The sequence below is a fragment of the Dysidea avara genome, chromosome 10, assembly GCF_963678975.1.
Source record: "Dysidea avara chromosome 10, odDysAvar1.4, whole genome shotgun sequence".
In the NCBI taxonomy this organism is placed as follows: domain Eukaryota; kingdom Metazoa; phylum Porifera; class Demospongiae; order Dictyoceratida; family Dysideidae; genus Dysidea; species Dysidea avara.
In genome coordinates, this window is record NC_089281.1 from 17,040,057 (window position 1) to 17,057,498 (window position 17,442).

Consider the following 17,442-nt stretch of genomic DNA (forward strand, 5'->3'; position numbering starts at 1 on the left):
CTATAATGTACGGAGTAAAACAAAACAGACCAGACAATAGGGTACAACAACTAATAAAACTACGTAACTATCTTCTACTTTATAATACTCTACATAGGCTATGTTGTAGATGCTAATTCAATTAATTGTTTTAAATCATTGTATAGTACATTCAACTATATTCAAGTTTGCCGATGACCTCAAGTGTTATCTACCTATAAGAACTCATATGGACTCCACTCATCTCCAACATGACTTGAACCTATTATATAGGTGGAGTACAGAGAACCTTCTTTCTTTCAAAGTTAACAAATGTGTTGTCCTACAGTGTTTACCATCATCAACTTCAGCTATCACTGTTTACAATCTTGATAATTTTGAACTATCTAAAGTACCTCAACACAAAGATCTTGGCATCATATTTACAACAAACTTAACTTGGCAATCCCATTACGAAGCCATTACAGCTAAGGCTTATAAATCAATTGGTCTGATACGGCGAACATTCAAAAACACTATATCAATCCAACCCAAAAGAACTCTTTATTTAACCTTAGTCAGATCAACCTTATTGTATTGCTCTCCTTTGTGGCGGCCCAATCTCATTAATGATATTTCGATGTTGGAAAGAATTCAGCGACGTGCCACCAAATTTATTTTAAACGATTTTACTTCGGATTACAAGGAAAGACTTATGGATCTCAAACTATTACCCTTAATGTACACATTTGAATTACTAGACATTCTATTTTTCATCAGATCATTAAAGTATCCTACTCCTAGTTTTAACATCTCCAATTATGTAACCTTCAATAATTCTAATACCAATATCAAACTACATCACAAGATTTTAAGTAATTCAATATGCCAATTCTTATTTTTATAGACTTCCCAGATTATGGAATTCTCTACCAGTAATTGACCTTACCCTCTCCTTCAACACAATTAAGCAACAGTTAAAGAGCTATTTATGGGAACATTTTTTAAACAATTTTAATTCAAATAATAAATGTACTTTCCATTTCGCATGTCCTTGTTGTAATTGTGCTAAGCTCCCCAACCCTTGTAACTATCATTTATTGTAATAACTAGTTTTATAGGCTTTTGGTAATTAAGTTAAGTATAAGTAGTTAGTTTTATAGGCATCTGGCATTGATTGTCATTTGTCCTTCAGATCACCTTTCCAATCATACTGTCTTATTATTGTACCTACCATCCTTGTAATTTTGCTGTGTATCTGTAAAGCAATGAAACAAATAAATAATGTTATATATATAGAGTAAGCCATCAATGTTCGACCACCATAGGTTCGGACGCGATTTTTCTTTAAGCCCGCAAAGAAAATTTCTGCTCTTGCTATGCCTTTGGAGAGGTCTAGGCCATAAACTCTTGTATGCAAAATTTCAGACCTGCAGCTTTCTTTGTCTGGCTGCAGGAGCTGCAAAAGTGACCTGTCCGAATGTTCTCAATTTTCGGACAAAAATATGTATTATCGGTGGAGTGGCACTGCTCATAATGCTTGAAGCTGATCAAGTCTTTCTGTGCTTGATATGAAAGAGCAACTATTATACTCTCCAAATATATGCAGATATTTGGCTTAGTCCTTATTGGCTGTGAATTACAAAGCTCCAAAGTCACCTCTGTGGAGCAATCTTAAATTCGGCCACATATGAAGCTCGTATACAAATCAAACAGTTACCTATATCAAATTCAAAGCTATTTTTATGAACACTGAGAGCATCAGCTACCGTTCAATAGTAAATAGATACATGCACAATGACCACACCTTGATTTTTTCCCGAATAGCTACACTGCATTTAGGCTTCTCTGACAGTAGCAGCCTACCTACTGCACCCAGCAAACATATACACAATCCAAATCCACTTAAATGGAATTATGACTAACCCTGTCTTAAAAATGTCAAAAGTTTCTCTCCAAAATGTCAAGGAAATTAGCCAGATCGAAACACTCTAATAGAACAGTCACCTATTATACAATTGGATTAGTCAGAAAATCTGAGGGCTGAGGCATAATCACTTCAATAAGACTATTAATATGTGAATTTCATTGATTACAAGCTTAAATACTGATTACACGTGATGGTTGACTGTATTATTAGAGTAAGTGACTGCTCTATTAGAGTATTTCGACCTGGCTAATATCCTGGACATTTTGAACAAAAACTTTTGACAATTTTAAGACTTGGGGATAATAAAAACCCCATTTAAGTGGATGTGGATTGTGTATATGTGTGCTGGGTGCAGTAGGTAGGCTGTTACTGTCAGAGAAGCCTAAATGCAATGTAGCTATTCGGGAAAAAATCAAGGTGCGGTCATTGTGCATGTATCTATTTACTATTGAATGGTAGCTGATGCCCTCAATGTTCATAAGAATAGTTTTGACTTCGATATAGGTAACTATTTGATTTGTACAAGCTTCACATATGGCCGAATTTAAGATTGCTCCACAGAGGTGACTTTGGAGCTTTGTAATTCACAGCCAATAAGGACCAAGCCAAATATCTGCATATATTTGGAGAGTGTAAGAGTTTCTCTTTCATATCAAACACAGAAAGACTTGATCAGCTTTAAGCATTACGAGCAGTGCCATTCAACCGATAGTACATATTTTTGTCCGAGAATTGAGAACATTTGGACAGGTCACTTTTGCAACTCCTGCAGCCAGACAAAGAAAGCTGCAGGTCTGAAATTTTGCATGCAAGAGTTTATGGCCTAGACTTCTCCAAAGACATAGCAAGAGCAGAAATTTTCTTTGCGGGTTTAAAGAAAAATCGCGTCCGAACCTATGGTGGTCGAACATTGGTGGCTTACTCTAGTCAGTCAGTCTAGATTTTTTTTTAATACTGAGTCAGTCAGCACACTATGCATACTTCCGAGAAATACCATCATAATATATGTTGATAGTTAGATTATAGCCATTAGCTATACTAAAATGTTTTAGTTTGTCTCAAATTTTGTATATACAGAATCTGCTACCGTCAAGCTTCTGGCTACACTGCCAGATTGATTTACTTTCGAGAAAGTTACTATGTATCTGTGTACACTACTTATTACTATGGATGTGGTCCTTGGGATGCTTTTCGTTGTCCTGGTGGTAGATACAGAAATGAATAAGTCACTAATAAATAGCTGATAATATTATGTGTATCATATGAGCTCTAGCTATACCTGATAAGTAACTCTTCACATAAGCAAGAGTTCGACTCTTGATATTATATTTATGGACTCTTGAATTGATATTATATTTATGGAGTCTTGATAAGCCTTATAAATTCACAAGCTCTATATTATGTTTTGTAGTATGGTGTGAGGACAGATTCAAGGGTGCCGTTAGATGTTAGTCTAAGTGTTGCCAATTAGCTAGTTGTAACTTGTAACCCAGTATACAAGTGGTTGTAACAAAGCTATAGGCTGTCTAGGTACTTTTAAGCCACACATGCAACTAATTAGTTCATAGCATTAACACCCATTTGGTTCTGTAAACACTTTGCCCTTTGCCCAAGTGCACTGTGTATGACCAATTCACTTTTCCCTGTCAAATGCAGTGTCTCACATGAATGTTTAAACCAATTAGAAATTGTAAGTGCCTCTGAAAAAGTGTCTGAAGCTGACTGAATTTATAGGCCACTTACCTGCTGCACAATGAGTATACTAGTCTATCATATCACCTAGCTACTAAAGTTTAGAAATATTGTGCAAATGCACCACGATATACAAAGTCTGGTTGTGGAGCTGCTAGACTGAAACTTGCTTAGCTATATAGTAATTGCTGAATATTTGTTTTTAGCAGACGAGTGGCCTATAAATGCAGTCAGCTTCAGAAACTTTTTTCAGAGATGCTAATTTGCTTAAACAGCATGTGAGATACTGTGACTGGATTGGACATGCAAGACTACTTGTAGGGGTACCTAGTACAAGTATTAAAATGTATAAAATTCCAAGAAGAGTTGGATCCCCTCATGGGTTGCCTGGTCCTTGCATGGTCCCCAGGTCAACCTATACTCATCATGTATATGTTTGCAATTCAGATACAAACCTCATGTCATTTAACTACTATGTAATATAGCAATTAAGCTGATAGAAATTCAAGATCATCCATACATGTAACTATCATACATCAAATATACATTGTTCCCATAATTATAATTAGCTATGTGTCAATTGCTGCAAAGTTATGTCTTGCCTGTAACTATGTACTGTAATTCACATTTTCATGTAAAAATTCTTTGGTGTAAAATAGCTTCACTGAATAAAATTCATTTACTGTGTGCATAGCAAAATATTGGTGATTATTGATTTATTGCCACAAGTAAGTCCAGTTTGCATCAATGTTTTATGACAACAAAAGACAGTGTTTTGAGTTTTAATAGCCATACAGGTGGCAGTATATATCTGTATATGAAGAACTTAATTGATAAGGAAACATTTCAAGTTATCACTGCTAGTTACAAAGTTAATAGTGTGTTAAAGCAACATGCATGGTGAGATATCAGAGTAAAAAAATAAAAGTTTTGCACTGGTATATGAATAAAGGCCGAGTATTATAATGATGGCTGTATTACTATAGAATGCGGACAAGGGTAGCATCCAATTACCAAGCGCAGTTACGATACTCACGTCTTTCAAGTTGTTAATCTGGATATGCAGGGACTCCTCCAAATTGCAACCGTATGTTGTAGCTGTGTCCAATGTATGCATTTACTTATGTTATATATAGCTATTTGTGAAGTCTGCTATAATGAAGGAACCTGTATATCTCCTGGAGTGTGTGGCTGTACTACAGGGTGGACTGGAGATGATTGCAGCATGGGTAATTTGCTTAGAAACAAATGATGCAGCGGTCATACCAGTATTTCAAAAACCTTTGTACTGTACCTTGCATGCATGGGTACTGTATACATGTGGACTGTCACAGAACTGATATAACAAGCCATTTTAACCCCAGTAGTGAAGATATCTAATACTGTTAGGGTGGAAAAAGATTATAAAACCACCATAACTGTGTAGCTCTCAAGTATCATAGGTTTTGATTAACAATCCTGAATTTGCCCGGAGTGACTCTAACAAGTCTCTGATAACTGATGGCTTCAGACAAGCATAATGCAATGATATGTAGCTATAAAGCTAACTGTCTGTCTGTCTTTCCTGTATACATTCTTTTGACGTAGACAATTATTTCACCAACCTTGCACATGTCAAATTACACCAAGCAAAGTGCTTATCTTTCGTTAAAATACTTTTAACAGCCATCATTGAATGCAAGAGTGTAGAGCAAAACTTGCTAGAATTCTTTATGTTGTGAACCACAGTAAGTCAACACTATGCCATTCAACTTTATAAATCGGTATGTGATCTTTGGCTCAGTGGCTAGGGTGACTGCTTATCAGGTATCCATGGGCTTGAATCCTGATTTACCTTTTTTCACTCTTCGGTACAATTATTTTCTGTTATGCGCACATTTTATATACACTGGCTGTATAGCTTTTCATGCTAATTTTTTCTCACTATATGTTTTAAAAGCATCAACATGTATACTTGCAAGTTGCATGTGGCTATATAGCTTAATGACAGCTGCTTTTAAGGACAGTGACGACAATGTATAGTTAGAATGTAAGTACAGGAAGTATATTCTTTTAGTGCAAAGATTACATGTAGGCTATACCTTTGGTAAGATACAGCTGTGCATGTGGCATTCTATACTGTATCCATAGCCTGCACAATAGATGTTGTTTCAGTGTAATATTATACCTACCATACACTTTATTTAGTACAAACTGCTTGTCATATACTGGAAAAAGAGTAACTAACTATATGAGACAATAAAGTGTTATACGTAGGACAGGTACCAGTGTACCAGATAAAGCCAGCACAGCTAGTATGTATAATTTTCAACTTAGACATGCCATTTCAAGATAAACAGCATGGACTACTGTAGATTGTTTTTTTTATAAACCACAGAAATCCTTTAAATGTGGCCCTGCACTTTACTAGATGTGTTCTATTACAGATATTGATGAGTGTGAAACAGGCACACACGCTTGTAACCACATCTGTATGAACACTGTGGGTAGCTATAATTGCAGTTGCAATAATGCTGGCTATGTGTTGGATGATGATGGACACACATGTATAGGTAAGGTTTATAGCTATATACACCACCAGCATGTAATTGTTGTAACGGTGTATACAAATCCAGATGTGGATGAATGTCAAGATGTAGATGTAGCTGAGATGTGCCATCAGAGAAGTGTCAACACAGAAGGATCTTATGGCTGCGGTTGTTATGATGGATATCGACTGACAAGTGATTCTGTGACATGTGAAGGTACAACAGAGAGATGTTTGATTAACTGTTTGGGTATACCATAAATCTCTATTGTTATTTTAGATATAAACGAGTGCTTGGACAACAATGGTGGTTGTAATCAAGACTGTACCAACACTATTGGCTCATACAACTGCACGTGTTGGCTAGGGTATATTCTTTCTGATGATGATCATAATTGTACTGGTATGACAGTCATACATAATATCTTGAATATAGACTACTTCATTGTGTGTTAAATGGCACTGTGCAATAAAGCAAAATAGAATATAGAAGAACGATATGTGCTATATCATACAGTACGGTAGTAGTATACATTAGGGATTATAGAGATGGTTTTTCTGGCCAAAAATATTGCCCAAAAACCAATTTTACAGTACCATCCTGTCCAAAAAGTGCCTTCAGTATGTCCCTAAACACTTCCAATAGGTTGTTACAATTAAAAAAAAAGTTATTTAATGGAATTTTCTACTGCCTGCCTGCCTGCCTGCCTGCCTGCCTGCCTGCCTGCCTGCCTGCCTGCCTGCCTGCCTGCCTGCCTGCCTGCCTGCCTGCCTGCCTGCCTGCCTGCCTGCCTGCCTGCCTGCCTGCCTGCCTGCCTGCCTGCCTGCCTGCCTGCCTGCCTGCCTGCCTGCCTGCCTGCCTGCCTGCCTGCCTGCCTGCCTACCTTCAGACAAGCGTAACTCAATAACGGCTAAGGCTGCAGACTTGATTTTTTCACTATTTGATGTTGCTTTGTCCATAGATGTGCCTTTTGGCATACCACAGTACATAAATGCATGCATCATAGACTTACTTTTGTCCTCCTTTGTGTCCCATTTCTTTTTGCTGACAGTCCAAGGTGTCAATTTGCAGTAGTGCGATGCATGGCTTCCAGTTTGCAAATGGGAATCGTCCGTATTTTCCATGGTGACTAGATTGATTGCAGAGGCATCTTCATTTGTAATGCTGTGTAGCATGCTGAAAATAGGTGAAAGTGAAGCGTAAAGGCCATGTAATTGATAGTTGGAGAACGCGAATCATCCATATTTTTGTGGTTGCTGGATTGATTGCAGAAATGTTTCTCCTGCTGTTCTTCATTTGTGTAACCAGCTGAACATAGCTGAAAGCGAAACGTAATAGCCACTTCATGCACTTTCAGGTCAATAATTGATAGCTGTGGCATGCGTTCAGACAAAAACATTAACTCTGGTGCTATCCCCTTTTGATGTGGCATGCTAGGGTTCACCAGTCGTAATAATGTTACAAAAAGTAAACAAACACAAACAAGTATAAGGAATAGGGATCATAGAAACGAAAAGTAGGGAAACAAGGGAGGTCACCTATACTCGCAGATATACTAGTGGACATTTAATCCCTAATTCAGTCATGGGTAAATAGGGATTAAATGTTCTCTAGTAAATCTGCAGGTGTAGGTGACCTCCCTTGTTTTCCTACTTTTTTATGATCCCTAATCCAACTTAAATTCCTAATTTTTCCTTATACTTGCATTGTTAACTGCATGCATGAATTTTTCAATTACATGTGTGTGATTGTAGATCACAATGAGTGTGAAGCTGGAGATCACAGGTGTAGTCAAATTTGTAGAAATCTCCCTGGAACACATGAGTGCTTATGCAATGTTGGATTTGAGCTGCAGGATGATGGCTATACTTGTACAGGTTAGTGCATAATTATGTGTTCCATTTTAATATTTATCTTGTACATGTTTCTCAACAGACATCAACGAATGTGAACTAGATTATTGTGATCATCTCTGTAACAACACCATCGGAAGTTTTGTTTGTTTATGTCGTGATGGATACCTTTTAGAAGACAATGGTAGAACTTGTACAGGTAAATCCAATAAGGTCATTGTTATGTGATTATAATATTATTTTTTGTGGTTGTTCAGATATCGATGAGTGTGCTACAGACAATGGTGGATGTGGTCATTATTGTACCAACACTCCTGGTAGTTATCAGTGTAGCTGTAGAGATGGATATACTTTAGAGGAAGATTACTCATGCGCTGGTACTACTATAAATTAACCAGTTCATTTGCATGTCAGATACCCTATAAATACATTATATATTTGAAGTTGGGGACACAAAGTTGGGAGAACTCTACCAGTAATTATTTTTAAAGCAGTTTGAAGCTGCTATAGTAATATAGCCAATCATTTTCTACTGTAGTACATAAACAATCAGACAAAAGTAGAATTTCTGTGATACTGAAAACATAGTGGTTATATGTATATATGACTAACATTCCTACATTGGCATACTTTGTGGTGCATAAGTATCGTAAAAAAATGATATCTCGCATTCATTAAATGCATCAACCCTATAGTGTTTTCTTTTGGTATGGCATTTTTTTATGGTCACAGCTCAACCATGTCCTATGTTGACAAGACCACAAGATGGTGACATGATTTGTACTGGTCCTCAAGTTACTGATGAAAGTTGCTCATTCACATGTGACCTGGGATATGAGCTGATTGGCTCAAGCTATCAACAATGTCTTCCCAACAACACTTGGAGTGGTTACCCTGTGACCTGTATGATCATGTCTTGTCCTGACCTAGTGCAGCCTCCTAATGGTGCTATCATTTAACCATGTGAATATGAGTTCAGGTCCATCTGTACTATACGTTGCAATAACGGATACTACAGCAGTGACATACTCACTCAATCATGTGTTCTGTCTGCTGATAACAGCTATGTAGAGTGGACATCAGCTCCTGCATGTAATGGTAAGTTTAAACGCATTTGTGGCACCATAATACTTACTCATTTGTGATAGTTATTCAAGCATGTGAGCCAAATCCATGTCAAAATTCTGGGGTCTGTACAGCACTTGGACCACAAGAGTTTGAATGTGATTGTACAGGAACGGGTTACAAAGGAGAGAGGTGTCAATATGGTATCTTAGAGCTTCCCCCATATCCCACTTTAACTGCTAATGATCCTGCTGAACAGCTCACCATATCTGCTAGGCCGGCAGCTTTTATTACAATTGAGTTTGTTTCTGATGATCCTGATAACTTATTCTTTGATCCACCTTCAGTTACAATACACTACCCTGATACTTCTGCTACTTTGACTGTCAGAAGTACATCTCCAAATCTTTACACAGTAAGCTATGTGATTACTGGCATGAGTTCTGATGAGTTTCCTGTACCAGAACCCAGTACTGTACTAGTTACGTCTCTCAACTCTGGTCCACCAAATAGCTACTTCACTGACAGAAATATAGCTATTGGATTATTACAACCAGGTTGCTGTCAGCCTCCAGGCAATGCACCATCTTACCAATGTCCCAATAGTGGACAAAATGTAACATTTAATTCAACTTGTAATTGGAGACAACAAGGGGACATGCAACTCACACCTGGAATAGTGTTCACTTCTTTCGGTGGGCTGACCCTACCAGCATCTATTAGTGGAACTGAATTGGACCAGGATGATAACACTCTATCACTAAATCAGCTCAGCACAAATGACTTGAATGAACTTTGTGGTCAATGTACTTCAGTTATAGCAGATGATGGTGTTTCTGATGTTGGTGACCCATCCTGTACTACCACGTTTGATCCTACCATTAATGACTTAAATGACTTCTTTACTGCAGAATCATTGGCTTATTCATACTTTAGATATGCTAATTCACTCTATCCTTCATGGCTTAATTTACAACCCATTAATGGTGACCGTCGTGTTCATGATACAAACAGTTATCAAGTAAGACTTGCTGACAGTACTGAACTGGAGGATATTGGGTGTGAAGGTCTTCCAGTAGTTGAAGATGGTCTATATTCTGTGCTACAATACTCTGGTGAATTGAATGTTAGCATTCCAACCATCGGTGTACATGTGGTGTATACTCCATCTGAGGAAGCTTCTCCACTATGCTTTGCTGTAAACTTATGTGAAGGGACAATGTCACCATTTTATGTAGGCATTCCAATAGATGCACAACCATTCTTTAAATCACTACCATTTGTAAGCAATCTGATGAACAATGGATGGGTTGTAGACATTGAAGCCCTTGCTGTAACAGTTGGTAACAATTACCTAAATGTTGATGTCATTAATAGATTGGCTGGTCGGCAGTATTGGGATGGTGTACAAGATTTCACAGTAACTGACCATATCTACCAAGCATCACTTGCTGTACAAGGAATAGTAAACAGAAACTTCACTACGGATGACATGATGTGTGTATTGGAGTTTAATGGTTTAACTTTAATTCAATACTATAATTTAAATGAGGTAAGCTAATCTCTCAAGTAACTATATAATACTAATCCAGTCCTTTTCGTAGGCATACAATACAGGGTTACTGAGAAGATGGACTGGAGCAATGGATGGGAGCATAGATTTGACATTACAAGTTGATGTACAAGGAGAAAGTTCTAAATTGGTTTTGGAGGCAGCAGAAGATCCTGGTCTCCTCTTTATTGGAGGTGAGCATATATCCTATACGAGTAGACATACGTATGTATACTAAACATGGAGTTAGCATATTGATTTGTACATATTTACTACTTTGTATCCACAGAATATGAAGAGAGATGCAGACCCAGTACAACACCATCTGGTTTATCCTTTACTCTCACATACATGCCAAGTACTGACAATACTGGACTACTATCAACCATCTTCAGAGTTCCTCCTAATCTCATATTTGATCTACCAACACAGTTCTCATGTCCCATGGATACATTTGTCACTCTTGACAGTGACATGAGAATGAGAGGAGTTCAACTTAGATCACAATGTGTAGATGTTAACATAGGGATGTTCCAATTCAATGGAATACAATTGATCCACACCCTCAGTGTGGTAGGTAATGTTGATGACTATGGCTACATCTGTGTGTCTGATGACCTCATCAATGATGACACTAGAGTCTACTTGCAATCAAAGTTCTCATCAAGTTCTGATAGCCTTCAGTTGGGTTATTTCATGACTGTACGACCAGATGATAATCTAAATGTCATGTCCACTACTTTCTTTAGACGTAATGCTATTTATGCAAGCATAATCAATCGAGTAGATTTTATGCTGTTTGGAACACAATTTACTACTGAAGTACACATAACACAAGATGGATTAAGGTTTTCAACAAATTGTAACATGTTCAACAGTTACCCAATTCAGCTTACTGGTACAGCTAACCAAAACTCTGAATGGAATGGGTTACCCATTGAAATTATTGGACATTTTTTATTGAGTGAAACTAACATTCCTTATCTCCTTCAGAGAGAAATACATCAATACATTTCCTTTACAGCAGATCAAGCACGACTGAGTAAGCAAAATTCCCTGATGTCAGTACAACGAGCAAGATCTCAATTTAGAGTAGCAAACAGCACATATCAAACAAGGCTACAAAACTATGAGTCTATATGCAGTGAATATACTGATGCCATGACTGAACTTGAGAATGCAATTGATGAGCAAACTGCAGCCCAACAAGCAGTCAATGCTAATGAAGCTGTTTTGCAAGCAACTCGAAACAGAATCGACAATATCTGTGAAGTGCAGGTGTGCAATGACATTTGCGTACCAGGGACAGTGTGTGAAGAATGTATGACAACTATCAGCTCAACTGTCCAAGGTACTTGTCTGGTTCCTTGTCAAAGAGTAGAAGTTGTAAACATGTTTTACCGCGTACTTATAGACTTCTGCTTCCGATATGTAGAAAATCAACTCAAGTGTACGTATTACTGTGTTTGTCCAGAATTAAAAATATGTGTGGCTGGTCAATCTTGTAGACTTGAACCAGTGTATGTACAATTTCAATGCTACATAAATGTTTATCTTCCAACGCCTGTAATGTATACTGGTACTTGTGTTGAGCAATGTGATACTGGTATTACAACAACTGAAGCTGTAGAAGAGTGCTGTACTTTGTCCAGTTGTAGTAGTTTAGTAGCCAACAGCACATGCACTCAATTAAATGCTCAATGTCAGATGGCTAGAGATGCTGCTTATGCACAGTTGTCAAGTGATGAAGCCTCACTCTATGAACCATTACAATGACTTGATGCAGCAAGGCAACAAGTGTCAAGGGCACGGGTGAATGTTGTCCGTCTAAGATCAGAAAAGAATGTTGGTGAACAACTATTTAATCAGTCAAGGGCAGCTTATACATCAGCACAAGACAGTGTTCGGTTTGCAGAAGAAGAATATCAGGCGGTACGGCAACAAATCAACCAATCACTGTTACTTGCAGATATTCTCGATGAAACAACTGAGCACATAGTACAAGTAGATGATGTTCAGTTTACAGTTACAGTGACAACAGAGTCTCCTACCACTATTCCTGTTATGGTCAGTTATTCTATACCCATACTTGGTACAACACATGCTGAGGAAATTTTACTTGACTTTGACTACATTGATACTTCCTTAAGGCATAGAGCCATTGATCTGACTAATGTTGCTTTTGATATGACTAGCCAGAGAAGGAGGAGGCAAGTTGATGACAGTATAAACACAGGGCAGAGAGGAATTGATGAAATGGGCAGGTTTTATGGAGAGAGGTGTACCGATATTAAAAATGTCCAAGAGTATATGATAGAAATATTGCAGTCCTTACAAACAATTGCCAATTGTCTGATGGAAAACATCCTTACAAACAATTGCCAATGTGTCTGATGGAAAACTCTTCTAGAAATGCTGTCATGGAAAACATCATGGCCTTAAGTAATCTGACAGATGACAGTATGAATGACAATATATCTAGTCCAGTAAATGTCACGTACCTAGAAATGGAGTTTGGTATTGTGCTAAACGCAACTGAGCCAATGATGGAAAATAATCAGGTCATAATTTTACTGAATGATTTACAGGTGCTAACAGAACAGTTGGCTGGATCTATTGGAGAGAACAGTTTTGCAGAATGGCAGGTTAAAATGGAAGACTTGCACAACCAGTCACAAAGTGCAGGAGGCTATCTTTGCTATGGATTTTCTGACTGTATAGTAACAATTGGAGAAACTATCAGCTACTTGCTACATCTCACACCTCTACCTGAAGCTACCACACTTCTTACTAACCTACAGGAAGCTGAGACTGATTTACTTGACTTAGCTATACAGACCAATCTGACTATGGATGAAGCCATTAGTAAAATGGACAAAATGCTACTTGTCTTGGAAGAGTTTTTGCAGCTAAACTACTGGTGTGCTTCTGCACCAAACATTACTGTACAGCCTGAAAAAAGAATTGCTACTACAGAAAATGGTACAGTCACTCTTTACTGTGAAGCAGAGTCCCTGGTTCCTGTAAACTACAAATGGAAGAAGGGCAGTACTGATGTTCCAGGTGCAAATAGTAGCACACTTGTTTTGCAGGACATCAAATTTGCTGATGCAGATAATTACACTTGTATTGCTACCAATCATATTGGTTCTGCTACTTCACTGAATGCTTCAGTAGAAGTTCAGGAGTTTCCATCATTGACCTTGCAACCAGACCATCAAGATATTTATCTGTGGGACCAGAATGGTGCCCAGTTTAAGTGTAATGTTGCAGGAGTACCAAATCCTGGAATCCGGTGGTACTACAGACCTCATGATCAGGAAGAATTTGCTATTGTACCAAATAAGAGTACAAATATCTACACCATACCCAACACTGTACCAGAACATGAAGGAGTGTACTATTGTGAGGCTTACAATGAACAAGGAGCTGTACAGTCTAGACAAGTGAACCTCATTGTCCTTAGGACTAGTGTAGCACAACTAACACAACCCTTTACCTTGAATGTGGCTATCATAACTGATGGCAATGTTGATGCAGTAGTAGAGGAAGCACTTAACATCACTCTAGGATCAGGAATGATTGACTCACTGCAAAACGTACTTGTTCAGCACCTCATTACAGTTGTTAATAACTTATTAAGTTTACAGAGAACATCACTTGAAGATGTCACTATCACTGAACTTGATGATATGTTACTCTCTATCAGTTTTGCTCTGTACAGCTACAACATTAGTTATAGTGACGTAAATGGTGAAGACCTCTTCTATGTTGCTCCAGGAGCTAGAAGTGAATGGAATGATGTCTTAGATGAATTAGTAAATTTACTACAAAATGAATCAATGATTGTATCTGATGGGATGGATGCCTACCAGACATCTTCATCAAGTCTACTAATGGGTGACATTCGACTTGGATGTCCACGAGGATCAGCAGTCTATGATGACAATCAATTTCTATGTGGTAAGTATATACATAAGGAATTACGTATGTGTGTTGTGTGTGTGTGTCCACCCAGCTGTGACATCAATGGGTACCTGGGGAAGCAAATGCCCAACGGTCCTTGTCTCACGAGGTTATTGTGAAACTTTGGGTTCTGTGACTTCTCTCTGTGAGACCTGGATGATCCTCCAACAGGTTAGAATTTGCCTGGACTAGACTCGAGTGCTTGAGTGGTGCACATGCAGGCATCCCAGTGCTGGCTCACTGGGTGGCAAAGCATTGCTTTGGCTTTGCTTTGTACGTGTGTGTGTGTGTGCGTGTGTGTGTGTGTGTGTGTGTGTGTGTGTGTGTGTGTGTGTGTGTGTGTGTGTGTGTGTGTGTGTGTGTACTTGTGCGTGTGTGTGTGTGCTTAGGTACTGTATGAAATAACACTGATGTCTATTAACAGTGAGTTGTCCAGCTGGGAGTTATCAGGTTGACAACAGAATAACTCTGGTTAATGGAGATGGTTCAGAGACTGTTGTTGTGATGCCTGATTGTGTAGCTTGCCCCATCAACACTTACCAATACATACAAGGACAAACCCAGTGTGCATCATGTCCTGACCACCACATCACTCATAGCAACAGTACTAGATTATTGGAGGATTGTATTATGATGTGTCCACCTGGAGAATACTCTGATGATGGGCTGGTACCATGTAACAAGTGTCCTATTGGACAATATCAATCATCACATGGACAATTGGAGTGTGTGGAGTGTCCTGTAAATCACAATACTCGTAATACTGGTACTCAACAAATGGAGGATTGTCTGCCATTGTGTCCTCCTGGAACATATTCTAGTGACAGATTTGAGCCATGTCTTGAGTGTCCTTGTGGCACTTATTCTGACATGTTTGGAACTATGCAGTGTAACAATTGCTCTACTATTGGAGCACCTCAAGATCAGTGTACAGGTATAGTAAGTTGTCAACATGTTGATCTGTGTGTATGTAGACATAGTAAGTATGTATGGTGGTGTGCATACAAACAACGTTCAATTATTATTATGTTGTTCTTTGACAGTTCAAGATTGTTATGGTAGTGAAGAAGACAAAGAGGTATTGTTAACTAGCTGTAGTTATTACACATAGTCACAACTGCATGTATTTTATTTGTGCATAGAGTGGAGTACCAACTGTGGCTATTGCAGCTGGTGTTGGTGGGGGAGTAGCAGTAGTTATTATTGGTAAGAGTACTGGTATATATTTTTTGATGTGTATACAACACAAACAATGATAGGTCTCTTTATATAATACCAGTAAATTATGAAAAATCCTACATTCATATTTTTTGTATTTTGGGTTGTATGTAAATTCAAGTCCTTTTCAATTCTGTAATGAATTTTCTATAGCTGGAATTCTTATAGTTGTAATCATTTTGTTGGTAAAGAAGAGGACTCAGCCTGATGAAGAAAGGCTCATAAAGGATCAGAAGGGTGCTAACAATGAAATAGAAAATGTGTATGATGACAAACGCAATTACAAATATGACTTTTCAAAAGCTGCCAAGGAATTTACTGTTAGGCATATGAAAGAGAATGACATTGATGAAGAGTTTGCTGAGGGAGCTGTGATGAATCCTATGTATGCCCCAGAAGGTGACGTATTTGAAAATCCTGCTTATTTGGTGAGTTATAGAAAAATGTCATAGCTATACATATATGAACTATCTTTATACAGGATCCTAATTGATGTTACCCTTTAGTGATGATCCTATTAAGTGTGACCTAACATTTTAGCTGTAGGCCATGTGTTTATTATTTTGCTATTTAATTTTTGGTGTATACATTCTAATGTTCCAACTATTATAATGTGCAATTACAAAGAAGCTAGGAGTACAGAAGTAACACCTACGTATATACGTACATACATACATACATACATACATACATACATACATACATACATACATACATACATACATACATACATACATACATACATACATACATACATACATACATACATACGTACGTACGTACATACATACATACGTACATACATACATACGTACATACATACATACGTACATACATACATACGTACATATATACATACGTACATACATACATACATACATACATACATCCATACATACATACATACATACATACATACATACATACATACATACATACATACATACATCCATACATACATGCATACATCCATACATACATACATATACATTCATAAACACGAGAGGATGGAGCACAAAAGTTCACAGTCAATGACAGGGAAGTTAAGGACAAACAATTACACATAAATACAATAGTGGGTAATTGACGTGTGTATATATCAAGACACACGATAGTGTGTCGTGCGGCCCAAGAAGCCGGCGCGCCACACCGTGAGTATATTAACAGGAAGAAAGAAAACGCAATTTTCACACCTATGTAGCTCTGTGATCCCTTATCCGATTGGAACCAAATTTGCTAGAGACATGCCGCCCAGTTAGGGGAGTCTACATACCAAATTTGAAGAAAATCGCTCCAGCCATTTCCGAGATACGAGCGAACAAAATTTCGTTTTAATTTCTTCGTTTTTTTCTTCTTCATCTTCTTCATTTCGCACACTTCGCAAAATTCGCCATAAAACACGAATGCGTGCTAGGATTGGGCTGAAATTTGGCACACTTAAAGGGCTCATTAAGGTGGATCTCCGTACCAACTTTGGTAGGAATCCGATGAATATTCACGGAGTTATGACCAATTATTTGCGTAAAATAAGGTCGAAGGTCTGTCACGCCTACAGGGTAAACCCCTTGGAGGAATCAGTTGAAAATTGATATGTAGATGGAGCAACCATCGTAGGAGTGTCTTTTTGTGGTTTGAAAGGAATCGAGATAAAGACCATGGAGATATGACACAAAACCCAAC

General features: G+C 37.9%; 2 protein-coding genes across 4 annotated transcripts; both read left to right on the forward strand.

Annotated features, from left to right (window-relative positions):
* The first annotated feature begins 5,920 nt into the window (after window positions 1–5,920).
* On the forward strand, window positions 5,921–12,365 carry LOC136236797 (uncharacterized). The gene is made up of 11 exons (XM_066027030.1): window positions 5,921–5,930; window positions 6,007–6,132; window positions 6,196–6,324; window positions 6,388–6,510; window positions 7,863–7,985; window positions 8,044–8,160; window positions 8,219–8,338; window positions 8,694–8,906; window positions 9,110–10,578; window positions 10,631–10,772; window positions 10,868–12,365. The coding sequence occupies exons 1-11, from the start codon at window positions 5,921–5,923 to the stop codon at window positions 12,352–12,354; spliced, it is 4,059 nt and encodes a 1,352-aa protein (XP_065883102.1). The 3' UTR covers window positions 12,355–12,365.
* A 597-nt stretch (window positions 12,366–12,962) lies between these two features.
* On the forward strand, window positions 12,963–16,358 carry LOC136236730 (uncharacterized). 3 transcript variants are annotated; one of them, XM_066026971.1, is made up of 6 exons: window positions 12,963–14,541; window positions 14,969–15,478; window positions 15,588–15,622; window positions 15,687–15,750; window positions 15,916–16,190; window positions 16,244–16,358. In XM_066026971.1, the coding sequence occupies exons 1-6, from the start codon at window positions 12,963–12,965 to the stop codon at window positions 16,253–16,255; spliced, it is 2,475 nt and encodes an 824-aa protein (XP_065883043.1). In that variant the 3' UTR covers window positions 16,256–16,358. The 3 variants fall into 3 exon arrangements, 2 of the variants coding, with proteins under 2 accessions (XP_065883043.1, XP_065883044.1); XR_010692210.1 differs by lacking the exon at window positions 16,244–16,358 and having other exon boundaries at window positions 14,969–15,472; window positions 15,584–15,622; window positions 15,916–15,985; XM_066026972.1 differs by lacking the exon at window positions 16,244–16,358 and having other exon boundaries at window positions 14,969–15,483; window positions 15,916–16,055.
* Window positions 16,359–17,442: the final 1,084 nt, after the last annotated feature.

Bases quoted from the DNA above. Each gene is read 5' to 3' on its own strand.
- LOC136236797 (XM_066027030.1), top strand. The intron at 6,511-7,862 runs GTATGACAGTCA...GTGTGATTGTAG, and splicing joins TGATGATCATAATTGTACTG to ATCACAATGAGTGTGAAGCT. The intron at 8,339-8,693 runs GTACTACTATAA...TTATGGTCACAG, and splicing joins GGAAGATTACTCATGCGCTG to CTCAACCATGTCCTATGTTG.
- LOC136236730 (XM_066026971.1), top strand. From the start codon at position 12,963: ATGTGTCTGATGGAAAACTCTTCTAGAAATGCTGTCATGGAAAACATC. The intron at 15,479-15,587 runs GTATAGTAAGTT...GTTCTTTGACAG, and splicing joins ACCTCAAGATCAGTGTACAG to TTCAAGATTGTTATGGTAGT. The intron at 15,751-15,915 runs GTAAGAGTACTG...AATTTTCTATAG, and splicing joins AGTAGCAGTAGTTATTATTG to CTGGAATTCTTATAGTTGTA.